The sequence below is a fragment of the Podarcis cretensis genome, assembly GCF_951804945.1.
Source record: "Podarcis cretensis genome assembly, chromosome: 15".
NCBI classification, from domain to species: Eukaryota; Metazoa; Chordata; class Lepidosauria; order Squamata; family Lacertidae; genus Podarcis; species Podarcis cretensis.
Genome location: NC_137185.1, coordinates 20,652,986 through 20,665,243, shown reverse-complemented (window position 1 = coordinate 20,665,243; position 12,258 = coordinate 20,652,986). Strand labels below are relative to the sequence as shown.

Below are 12,258 nucleotides of genomic sequence, written 5' to 3'. Positions count from 1 at the left end.
TTGGGTCTGCGCAAGGAGTCCCCAGGGGTGCGGGAAAGGAGCATAGGCCTCTGTGGCAGATGCTTCTGCATTAAGCCAGCTCTGTGGATACAAGATGCTTCCGTTTTTGGAAGGTTCCCAAGGCAAAGAGTAGCATCCCCAAAGAGCCAGTGTGGTGTAATGGCTAGAGGGTTAGACTAGGATCTGGGAGTCCAGGGTTCAAATCCCCTACTCAGCCATGAAACTTGCTACTGTGTGACCCTGGGGTGGGGAGCAGTCACTGTCTCTTAGCCTAGCCTACCTCAGAGGGTTGTTGGGTGGATAAAATGAGGAGGTGGGGAGAGCTATGTCCATCATCTTGAGCTCTTTGGAGGAAAGGTGGGATCTAAATGTAATAAATAAATGATAAACATTTTTTCCCCTCTACAGGGAACCTGGTCCATGCTGACTCACCTGCTGAAGAAGCCCTGCATTTCTTTTACAGGGATCCCGGTGCCCTCGCAGAGGATTCTGGGGCATGCTTATTTCATGCAGGTCCCTGGTTGCGTCTCTTGAGCCTCTTTATGGCCCTGCGTGAACTGAGCACAGCCTAAAACATTCCCAGTGCCCTTCCAACACCTGGCATTGCAGGGGGAGATTGCAAATGACAGACAAGCTGTCTTTCACCATTATTGATTCCCACCCTCCTAACTGAGCTTTGGGGAAGCCCAGAGTGCTCCAGGACATGGTTTCAAAGTCACTGCCCTAAGGAGTTGTTTGCTTCCATCTTTAGCAAAGAGTTGCAATTTATTACCCACTGGAGCCACTTATTGGTGCCATGCTAAATTCTCCCTCCCCTTTTAATTTACATCCAGGGATTCTCTTTCCTGCTGGACTCTTATTCATTTATTCTCCCCAAGTGAATTGCAGTTGGGTTTGGGTTTTTTTGGTGTATGTGGTGCAGCTTGAAGCAGCTGGATCTTCCCTTTAGGGCAAGAAATGACAACATTTTCTCAGTCTATGGTTGTATTCCAACGGGGGTAATCTATCAGAGAGAGTCTGCCAACTATGAGCAGACATGAAGCCTGCATTGGGGCAAAAGCAAAAAGGAGACTACCTCCTTTTTCTCTCTACCCTTGCCTCCTTTCTCCCCATCTGACAGTCTGCCAGGATCTGCCAGAGGTCTGAACTGCTTGCTTGCAGAGGGCTTTATTGATGTTAGTGGGAGGGCCTCATGCAGTTTGAGGTTGCCTGTCTGTTCCATAGGGCCTTATCCACTTCCACTGTTGTCTATGGGTTGTAATCCAAAGTCGTGCTAAATTAAAGTCACTTAGTGGTATACTTGTTGCACCCTTGAAATGTTTTGCCCCAGTGGAAAGTTGTCGCTCAAGAGAATGCATGAGCAGGTTGCTGGTAATTTTGTTGCATGACAAGTGGTGCAATGTATTGCACAGAGAGTTTCCACTAGCACCACTGTTGTGTTGGCATCTTCTGTTGCATAACATTAAAAAGGAATGGAGAAGGTAGCAGAGTCAGATCAGCAGAGCAGGCTAAGGATCAGAGTTCCTGCATGCAGCAGGTGCTTTGCTGCACAGGCAAAGCTTGCCAACAGGAGATGTTACAGAGGAACAGGAAAAGACAGGGACCAGTCACTGGAAGAGGGGCAGAGCAAGACAGACTGAAGCTGCTCGGACCTTAAAGGGACCCACGTCTTCCCAAATTGTTCCTTGGAAGGGCTCTGGTTGAACTCCAAAAGTGTTGGAGGGATCCTGACAGGCACTGTTGCCTTTGCCCTATGGGCTGCTGTCCAGATGGTCCCATTGTCTAGGCTTTTGTTGTGCTGCCTGGATCTTGCTCTGGCTTCACTTTAATCACATACTTGCACCTACTTCCGCCAGCAGCTTCGTTTCTGCAGAAGCAGATGCTCTCGGTGGAAACCTTACATAGGATTAGTGGTGCAAAGGAGAATTGTCAATTCAATGGGCCAACCCCATTTTGTTCCTTGAGGCAAAGGGCAAAAATTGTGGCTCCCTCAAGTTCATGTACAGAAGCTGACCAGATTAGCAGTGGAATCTTATCTCAATGCCGAACAGCAACCTCCACTGCCCTGAAGGACAGCAGGCTCACTTAGGGGGTGCAAACCTGGCCATATGGTGCAAACAGCCCTACCCAATCCTCACTCCTCAGCATCTGCTGCCTGCAGTGACTGCCTCACTCTTCCTTATGGTAGGGACAGCCCTGGGCAATCCCCATTGCCTTCTTTCAATGCTCTGCCTTCCGTTCCATTGGCATCAGCAGGGCCTGGAATGCGACCAAAGTGAATGAAATCATTTCTTGGCCATGGTCCTCATGGGAGGTGCTGCTCAGGTGAGCCTAGCCTGAGGGCAGCATTTGGCTCTGGCATTAATTTGGCAGTCCCGCTGATGACGTATGAGTCAGCCTAGCCTCCCACCTGTTTATCCGTTAGCAGAGCTAGCACTGTGTGCCATGGAGAGGGCCGTCAGTAATTAATGTTTAGATTTGCCGTGACAAATAATCAGGGCTGATGCGGTAAGAGACCCATGGGTGCAGGATGGCTGGATGAAAACATATCATTTCCGATTATCATTGTACTGTTGGGGGCTGTCATCATTTCATTAGTTTACACCCGATTGGATGGAAAGATCTGTACCCAGGTTTAGAGTGGCAAGCAAAAAACCAATTTACATCTCCCTCCTCTTTTGCTGCAGTGGAAACAGATCAAGCCTTTAGAAACTTGTGCACAGACCTTAGTGGTACAAAATTGCAGGAGAGTGTGTGTGTGTGTGTGTGTGTGTGTGTGTGAAGAGAGCGAGAGAAGAAACTCATTACATTAAGTGTTGGGTGCAGAATTCAACTTCTTAGATGTCTCACCCTTCATTAAAATCAACAATCAGGTTTCTAGCCCATATGATGGTTAAAAACAGGTTTGAAAGCTTGTGGGCAACACCTGCTGCATTTGCAGGAATCAGGGGAGTCTCTGAATAAGATCTGTGGGAAGCCAGAGGGTGTGGGGTTCAGGTCTCATTTCCCCCTCCCATGTAACTAGTAGGAGCAAAATAAATAATGCAAATCTGGAGTGATAATGCAAATGTGCTGGATTGAGTCTGGCTGCAGAATCAAGCATTCCTTGCCATGAAATGTGAGTCATGTTGGTGCAGAATTTTGTATTTAGCAGAGTCCTGGGTGTCATTGGATCCAACCCCAAGTAGCTCCATTGTTCATTAAGGAATTATCTCTCTCTTTTTTCCTCTTTCTACACTTTTCTTTTCTCTCTCTTGTTCTCTTTTTTCTCTTTGATTTCTTCCCTCTAAAGAACCCGCCCCTTCGATTGTCTTTCTTCTATCTTGCCAGGATGAAGCGGGCACAATTTGGACCTCATGACTGGCTCTCTTTCCCAGTGCCAACTGGGCCCAGTTGGTTCCTCATGGATAATCTAGAACCGGAGACTGCCTACCAGTTCAGTGTCTTGGCCCAAAACAAGCTAGGCACAAGCTCCTTCAGTGAGGTGGTCACTGTGAATACTTTAGGTGAGACTCAGAAGAGGACCTTGTTGATCCAAGGTTCCATAAACCAAAATGACAAAGCCATTTAAAAAAAGAAGAATGAATTACTAGCAGTGTCGTACCCAGTGTTATTCTGGAATTCTAAGAAACCAGAAAGCTTTCAAGGGTTCTCCAACATGTTCAACATGGTGTCTAATTGCATCCAAGCATAGACAAAAACCTTCTCACTGATCTCAGGAACTGCCAAGCAGAATTTGGTTATGACAACTTAAGAAAGGGGGGGGGGGAGGCACATGGAAATTTAGTGCTGTGCTTACTCTCAGTAAAAGTAAAAGCTTGAGCCAAAGGTGTCGTGGAAGAGCAGAGCTTCAAGGAAGCAGTTAAGGGGCAGCAGGATAGGTGGCATAAAGCAGGTATTCTGAGGAAAACATTCTGGGCATAAGGGATAGTAAGGGTGAAACGGCAGAGCTTTTAAAGCAGAAGTGGTCAAACACTTTGACAAATGTGCCGCAATTCCAGTCTAAAACACAAGACCCATCACCACCACCCCCATAGGTTTCTTGTATCTGTTTTAAAAATATTTCTTTTCCCTTCCCCTTCTATCCCAACATTTTTTTTTATCTTCAGCATTCCCTGTCACAACTCCAGAACCCCTGGTGCTGGTTACTCCACCAAGGTGCCTAACAGCCAATCGGACGCAGCAAGGAGTCCTATTGTCATGGCTTCCTCCAGCCAATCATAGCTTTCCGATTGACCGTTATATTATGGAGTTTCGGGTTGGAGAAAGATGGGAGATTTTAGATGATGCCATCTTGGGGAGTGACAGTGACTTCTTTGCAAAGGATTTGACTCAGGTAAGTGGATGACAGATTGAACCTACAGTGTGGTGATCTTTCTGGGAAATCTTGGAGTGAATTAAGTGTGCGAGCTTAATAGGAATTCCTTAATAAGAAGGCTAGTAATAATAGACAAGCTTCCCTGAAAGACAAATTGTCTCCCAAACTGTTTATCTTTCCTTGCAATGTTCTGCCACAGAGGAGTGTTGGGTATGTTCCAGGCTGCTCTCTGACAAAAATGAGGTTCCAGGAAGCCTGAGCAGTGCTGCATATGAGCTTGTCTGTACATCTTAGAACAGTGTTCTTCAAGACTGGGTCTCCAGATGTTGTTGGACTACAATTCCCATCATCCCCAGCCAGCTTAGCCAAGTGTCAGGGATGATGGGAGTTAAAGTCCAACAACATTTGAGGATCGAAGGTTGAAGAACATTATCCCAGAGCATAGTCCCAAATCTTCTGTAGAAGAGGTTCTACAGAAAACTGCAAAGGGTTCCTTGGCAAATAGGCCTTTGGAGCACCAGAAATGATGCCCTAATGGTGAAAATTTCTAACACACTGCTCTTTCATTTGAGAAGAGTGGTTGACGTACTATCCATCTCTCCAAACTAGGGATGCTTCTGAAATTCCCATCCAAATTCCATTTTAAAAATTATGTATATCAAAATATCTCCCTGGATTTGGGACTTGCAAATTACCTGGTCTTGCTTCTGAAGTGGAACCAATGCATTAGTAATCCTCTGTGCTCCATTTTAAAAATAATAATAATTCTCTCTGTTCTCTTTTATTATGTTTAATTTTATGTTATATATTTTTACCAGTATAAGCCACCTGGATGACCCTTTTGACTGTGGACAGGTGGGGTATAAATGGTATTGTGAATTCAGTTTTATGAAGCAAGTGTTAGGTAATCAAGTGATATGTGTGTATATATGTTTGGTGTTAAATGGTCCCTAAGGAAACCCACTAAATACATTTTGGGGGCTTAATTGCTGCACTCACTATCTCTTTGGAGACCCTAGAATACTCTGTTTTCTGACTTCACTACAAGTTTTGCAACCTGATGACTCTAGATACTAAAAGTGGCTAATCTCCCTGCATGTATAAAGCCAATTCCTTTGCCACCACTGGGAAAATGTACTGTTTCCAATTAAAAACTGAGTCCAACTGTTGACCACAGTTTGTGGTGGCATTCATTTTTCACGACAAATGTCAGCATTGGTTGTCAGGCGATGTTTGATAATGCACATATTTCATGCCATAGGACACATGGTACGAGTTCAGAGTTCTGGCTGTCATGCAAGACCTCATCAGTGAACCCAGCAACATTGCCGGCGTATCCAGCACAGGTAAGGAAGTGCTTTCTCCACCTTCCATTAAGCTTTTTCACCAGCCAAACCAAATCTGCAGATGGACAAGATCATCACAAGGAGTGGGTCCTTCTTGAGAATGGCCTCAGAACTGAGGAATTGTCCTGGCCCTCCCTGCCAGATGAAAGATTTGAACTCAGTTTTGTTTTTCTGCCAAATTATTTAATGCATAAATCTGAGTGATACATAGAGGAGGGTAAGGCTATTAATGGCTACTAGCCACAATGGCCATGCTTTGCCTCCACTATTAGAGGCAGTAGTGCTTCTGAGGAGGGGAGAGTGTTATTTTGCTTGGATCCTGCTTATGTGTTTCCCTTGGGCATCTAGTTGGCCACTGTGAGAACAGGATGCTGGACTAGAGGTGCTCCTGGACTGATCCAGCTTAACTTGTGGTTCTCTGGATCTTGTTGGGCTATTCCTCCCACCATCCCTGACCATTGGCCATGCTGGCTGGGGCTGATGGGAGATGTAGTTCAACAAATTCTAGAGGGCCATAACGGACCTGTTAAATGTTCAAGGTGCCAGAAGCCTTGTTTCCCCCCCCCCCCACATGGAGATGTGTTTGAGATGTTGACTGTTGTCCAACCCTCTTCAAAACTGCCTACCACAACACGGCAGCATCAACCATTTCCCAATGAAATCTCCTCAAATGTGTGTGGTGAAGAGATGATGGAAGTAATTCCATTTGTTTATTCTTACTCTGATGGTCTCCCTGCAGAACAAGTGCCTGTAGCAGTGTCTTAAGAGGCTCCCCTATTATCTATCTCTTCCAGACATATTTCCACAGCCAGAGCTGACTGATGAAGGCTTGGCCCGGCCTGTGCTGGCTGGAATAGTTGCCACCATTTGCTTCCTCGCAGCTGCCATCCTATTCAGCACTCTAGCTGCCTGCTTCGTCAACAAGCAACGCAAACGGAAACTTAAGCGCAAAAAAGGTGAGTCTGTACCTTGCATTTCCTGGAAAATTAAGGCAATAATCACCTAGGCGTCAAGACAGCCTTATACTCTGAAATCTTGAGGAAGTAGTTCTGGGATAAACATGCTGCATTCCAAGACACTTGCTTTTCTAGGCACAGAATATGTGTTCAAACTATTTTCCCTCCACCAAACTTAGGCCGCATTTGTACCATCCACTTAAAGCACCATGATACTACTTTAAACACGTATGGCTTCCCCCAAAGAATTCTGGAAGGTGCAGTTGGTTAAAAGTTCTGAACATTGTTAGGAGGCCCCCATTCCCCTCACAGAGCTACAATTTCCAGGGTTTACTGTGAGGAGGAATTGATAGTTAAGCCATTCTGGGACTGGTAGCTCTGGGCAGGGAATAAGGGCCTCCTAACAACTCTCAGCACCCTGGACAAACTAACTCCCAGAATTCTTTGGGGGAAGCCATGACTGTTTAAAGTGGTATATCAGTGCGGTAAATGGATGGTGTGAATGTGGTCTTAAAATGTCTCTCTACACCCCCACTTGCCTACTTTGGTATCCAGCTAAGTTGTGTAATACTGTGTTTTAATATTAATGCATTGTGTTTTAATTGTTGTATCCTATCCTGGGACCTTATGGCAAAGTATGGTTAATAAATTGTAGTAGTAATAATAATAATAAGAGTAGTCCCGTTAAAACTAATGTGCTTAAGTTAGTCTTGGCCCTTCATTTCAATGGGTCTATTAAATGTATGACTGACATTGGATACAATCACTAGATATGATGATAAGGCCTCAAAGAGCTAACCTCTTTCCACAGTGTCAGGTTGTATCGTGGGGTGGAGTGTCGCATGACCAAACGTTTAATAATAATACAGTGGTGCCTCGCAAGACGAAAAGAATCCATTCCGCGAGTCTCTTCGTCTTGCGGTTTTTTCGTCTTGCGAAGCAAGCCCATTAGCGGCTTAGCGGATTAGCGCTATTAGCGGCTTAGCGGATCAGCTGATAAGCGGCTTAGCGGCTTAGCGGATCAGCTGATAAGCGGCTTAGCGGCTTAGCGGCTTAGCGGATCAGGTGATAAGCGGCTTAGCGGATCAGGTGATAAGCGGCTTAGCGGATCAGCTGTTAATCGGCTTAGCGGATCAGCTGATAAGCGGCTTAGTGGATCAGCTGTTAAGCGGCTTAGCGGATCAGCTGATAAGCGGCTTAGCGGCTTAGAAAAAGGGGGGGGGGAGGAAAAAAAACCGCAGGAACTCGCAAGACATTTTCGTCTTGCGAAGCAAGCCCATAGGAAATTCGTTTTGCAAAGCACGTCCAAAACGGAAAACCCTTTCGTCTAGCGGGTTTTCCATCTTGCGGGGCACCACTGTACCACAAAGCATTTGATGTCTGGAAAAAAGAAGTTGACCTCGCCTTCTCCCTGATGTGCTAGTTTTATATGCAGTGCTACTACAAATAAAACAGTATATAAAACACTGATATGCCGTGTTAGGGCATGCTCTCTCTGCTGAAATACAAGAGGCCCTATCGTATTGGCATTCCACTGGCTTCTGTAGAGAAACCTGTGCAGGCAAGCATTTCCTGGAACTTGAGCTTTGTGTTTTGTTTAAATAATATTTTTAATGGGCTTTTTTCCTTATGTATTTTAATGAAGAATGTTTTTAATGTTTTTTATGGAATTGCTTTATTGCACATATTGCGTGTGTGTGTTTTTTATAATTGATGCTATACTTGTAAAGTGCTTAGAAACCATTTTGACATGTAAGCAGTGTATAAATTAATAGATGATGATGATGATGATATGTGCAACAGCATCTGGTCATGTGGAGAAACACTTAATCTTGTGAACATCCTGTAATAGTGGGGATACCCAGTTTACATTGGCTGCAAGGGTGAGCTTCTTGTTCTGTTTTTCATTGTTGGAAAAGTCAGAAATAGAGTGCCTCATTCAATGTTGTCCTTTCAACTCTTTTAATTATTTCTCCCACACTCCCTTTATATTTTCCAGACCCTCCTCTCTCAATAACCCATTGCAGGAAGAGTTTAGAGTCTCCGTAAGTATCTCTGTGTTGTAAAAAAGCAAACAAACAAACAAAAACAAGAGAAGAAAATCTATGAAATCATCAGTTAAAAGCAACCATTCCCCTTGAGAGTTACACTTCCCAGAGTTCCCTGGGAAGATGGATTAAATGGTTAAACCACCCTGAGAAATGAAGGAATAGAAGGGATTCCTAACAACTCTCAGCACCTTTAACAAGCTTCATCTCCCAGAATTATTTGGGGGAAGCCATGATTGTTTAAAGTGGTATTGTGGTGTTTTAAACGTATGATGTGAATGTGGCCTTTGCAAAGGAGAAGTAATATTAATAATGATGTCCCACATGTCCCACCCTAACTTCTGCTTATTCATTTTACATCCAGTTAAGGAGTTTATGTTATTTAGTGCTCATACATCCTTTTACTCAAACTGTGGTGTTAATCAAACTACAGACCTTGGTCTTCTCTGTGATCCATCATTAAAATTATGCTCCCCCCCCCTTTCTATGGCACAGGTTGTCCTCTGGAAAAGTGAGCCCCGAGAGCATCCGGACGCTCCGTCCCCACTCCGAATCTTCCGATGACCAGGGCCCACCCGGCAAGCGGATGCTTAGCCCCAGCAAGGAGAAGGAGCTCTCCCTTTACAAGAAGACCAAGCGGGCCATCAGCAGCAAGAAGTACAGTGTTTCCAAGGCTGAGGCAGAAGCTGAGGCGACCACCCCCATCGAACTCATCAGCCGCGGGCCAGACGGCCGTTTTGTCATGGATCCTTCAGAGATGGAGCCCTCCCTCAAGACCCGCCGGATAGAGGGCTTCCCCTTTGTGGAGGAGACGGACATGTACCCGGAGTTCCGCCAGTCCGATGAAGAGAATGACGACCCCGTGATGCCTGCCTCTGTGACAGCCCTCAAGTCCCAGCTGACGCCTCTCTCCTCCAGCCAGGAGTCTTACCTTCAGCCACCAGCATACAGCCCAAGGTTTCACCGGGGCCTGGAGGGGACGGGCACCATGGAGAGCCGCCTCCAAGCCACCGGCCAGGCCAGGCCTCCTGCCCCCAGGCCATTCCACCACGGCCCATATTATGGTTACCTCAGCAGCAGCAGCCCCGGCGAGATGGACCCTCCGCCTTTCTACATGCCGGAGGTCAGCCCCCTCAGCTCTGTCATGTCCTCCCCTCCTCTGCACCCAGAGGGGCCTTTTGGCCATGCCACCATCCCCGAGGAGAATGGAGAGAACGCCTCCAACAGCACGCTGCCCCTGACCCAGACTCCGACGGGGGGCCGGTCCCCCGAGCCATGGGGCAGGGCCGAGTTCCCTTTCAGCGGCCTAGAATCGTCGCCCATCATGTTCCCTCACCAGCTCCACCAGTGCGAAATGGCTGAGAGCCTGCAGCCAAAGGCCAGTCTTCCTAGGGGACCACCACCTTCCTCGCTGCAGGTCCCCACGTCCTACCCTGGCATCCTGGCCCTGGAGGCACCAAAGAGCTGGACTGGCAAGTCGCCAAGCAGAAGCCAACCTTCCATGCCCACCGCCGCCAAATGGCAGGACAAACCTATGCAACCAATGGCGAGTCAAGGGCAGCTAAGACACACCAGTCAAGGCATGGGCATACCTGTGTTGCCTTACCATGGGCCGTCCGAGTCAGTCAGCCACAGCGGCACAAGCACATTTGGCCTGGACACCAGGTGGTACGACCCCCAACCCAGACCTCGGCCCAGCCCCCGGCAAGCCAGGAGGGCTGAGCCCAGTTTACATCAGGTGGTGCTACAACCTTCAAGGCTTTCCCCCCTGACCCAGAGCCCCCTCAGCTCCCGCACCAGCTCCCCAGAGCTGACGGCGCGGGCCAGGCCACGGCCGGGCCTCATCCACCAGGCGGAGATGTCTGAGATCACTCTGCAGCCTCCGGCAGCCGTCAGCTTCTCCCGCAAGTCCACCCCGTCGACAGGATCCCCTGCCCAGAGCAGCCGGGGAGGAAGCCCCAGCTTCCGGCCAGCCATGGCTTTCACTTCTCTGGCCACCGGCTATCCCCCCCCTCAGTGCCCTTCCCTGCCCGTGGAGCCCATAGATGTCTTCGGACAAATCCCCTCTCCGAGGAGGGGAGGGGAGGACATTCTTAGGCCGGAGCCGACACCGACAACCAGTTCGGGGTAAGTGTGTGTGTGTGTGGACATTGCCAGCTTCCCCTCTCCCTAGCCTCTCTCTCCCTCCCCGCCTCACCTGCTCCCATCCCTTCCCCACAACTTCCTCCCCTGCCACCATCACCTGAATCCATGTCGAGGCACGCTGCAGCAACTTTTTTGGAGATGGCCTCCAGCTGGGATTTCTAGTATTATTTCCCCCTCCCTTCCCCAGTCAAGTTTTGCAGTGTTGGGCCACCCCCTGCCAATGTCCGTTACCCCCTCAGCATGGGCGATTAGATCCATAAGGTCCCTGGCCTTTGGGACTGTTGGGAATTGTGTACTGTTGGTTAGCTCAAGGGCTCTCCCTTTTCCTCCCCCATCACAAGAAATAAAAATATTGAAGCTTTCATTTTTGTTTGGGAGTCACGTGCCGGGATGAAATGAAGAGGGTGTCCAAATGTCTAAAAACTGTAGGTTCAGGTGGTGTTTCTTTTCGCTTTGCAACTGGGTCAGTGAGCCCCAGATATTACCAATATTTTCCTCTTCTAGTTCCTGGCTGTTTACTTTCCTGGGACATTAAGGCCTTGAGGCCCGCTCTTTGCCTTCTTCACATCCTTCTTTTACCCCCCGAGAGGGTTTGTCATCTTCCATGAACGAAACATGGCCGCACGAGCCGCCTTTTTCCACAACATCTCCAAAAGGGGTGCTGCAGCCCCACCCACAAGACTTGGGCGAGGCGAGAGAAACAAAGACATTAGCCACATGAACAGCTTGTAAGGAGAGGACCAAAAAATTAAAAAAGTCAAAATCTACCCCAAACACACAGAAGTCAAATCAGGAAGCCGCCAGCACCCTCGGATCCTGTCCATGCAAGGGATTGCAGCTGGCCAATTACCTCCAGCAGCTGGTTTTCCAGGTACCAGGGTTGCACCAGGCAAAGCGTCTTCTCTTTCTTTCCGTTTCTTCCTTCTCCTCCCCACACCTCTGTCTTTCACACTAACTGTAGGTGCGCTCTCCTTCCATCCTTTTGTCTTTGTTCAAACAATTTTTTTGTTCTCCATGTAGTGGAGTTTGACTCCCCTTGCCCCCTCTCTTGATCCCGCAGCGTTGTGGAAATGAGTGGTGGTACCCCGCCCCCCACCCCGCCCAAATGGCTTGATGGAAACATGTGTAGATCAATTTGGATCAGGAGGGAGAAGTGACTCAACAGCAAGCAAGGAGCGAAGGGTGGGCTGGTTTGACTGTGCGGTCAGCCTGGTATGTGAACCCAAGCAGTGGTTGTGGTAGGGTCATTGTAGAGCAAAGGTGTGAGACTTGAGTATAGCGTGGGAAGCTGGCTTTTCATCCCCTTGCCAAACATCTTTGCATTCTACCTATACTCTCTGGTACCTGGAAGCACTTAAGTCTTTGGAGACCCATTTAGCAAGGTTATTGGTTGCTGCTTCAGGAGACTGGACCCAAGGGATAGGAGACATGTATTTGCGCTAAAC

At 47.8% G+C, this 12,258-nt stretch overlaps 1 protein-coding gene across 6 annotated transcripts in view; it reads left to right on the top strand.

Annotated features, from left to right (window-relative positions):
- Positions 1 to 12,258, top strand: part of IGSF9B (immunoglobulin superfamily member 9B) — a 119,748-nt gene that overhangs the window by 95,676 nt on the left and 11,814 nt on the right. For 5 of the 6 annotated variants that reach the window (XM_079956110.1, XM_079956109.1, XM_079956113.1 and 2 more), the window contains exons 13-18: positions 3,331 to 3,506; positions 4,110 to 4,336; positions 5,580 to 5,664; positions 6,459 to 6,620; positions 8,620 to 8,665; positions 9,164 to 10,795. In XM_079956110.1, the coding sequence (XP_079812236.1) occupies positions 3,331 to 3,506; positions 4,110 to 4,336; positions 5,580 to 5,664; positions 6,459 to 6,620; positions 8,620 to 8,665; positions 9,164 to 10,795 (2,328 nt within the window). Of the gene's footprint in view, positions 1 to 3,330; positions 3,507 to 4,109; positions 4,337 to 5,579; positions 5,665 to 6,458; positions 6,621 to 8,619; positions 8,666 to 9,163; positions 10,796 to 11,317; positions 11,685 to 12,258 lie in introns of all 6 variants that reach the window. The other variant, XR_013833738.1, reaches the window with a different exon arrangement.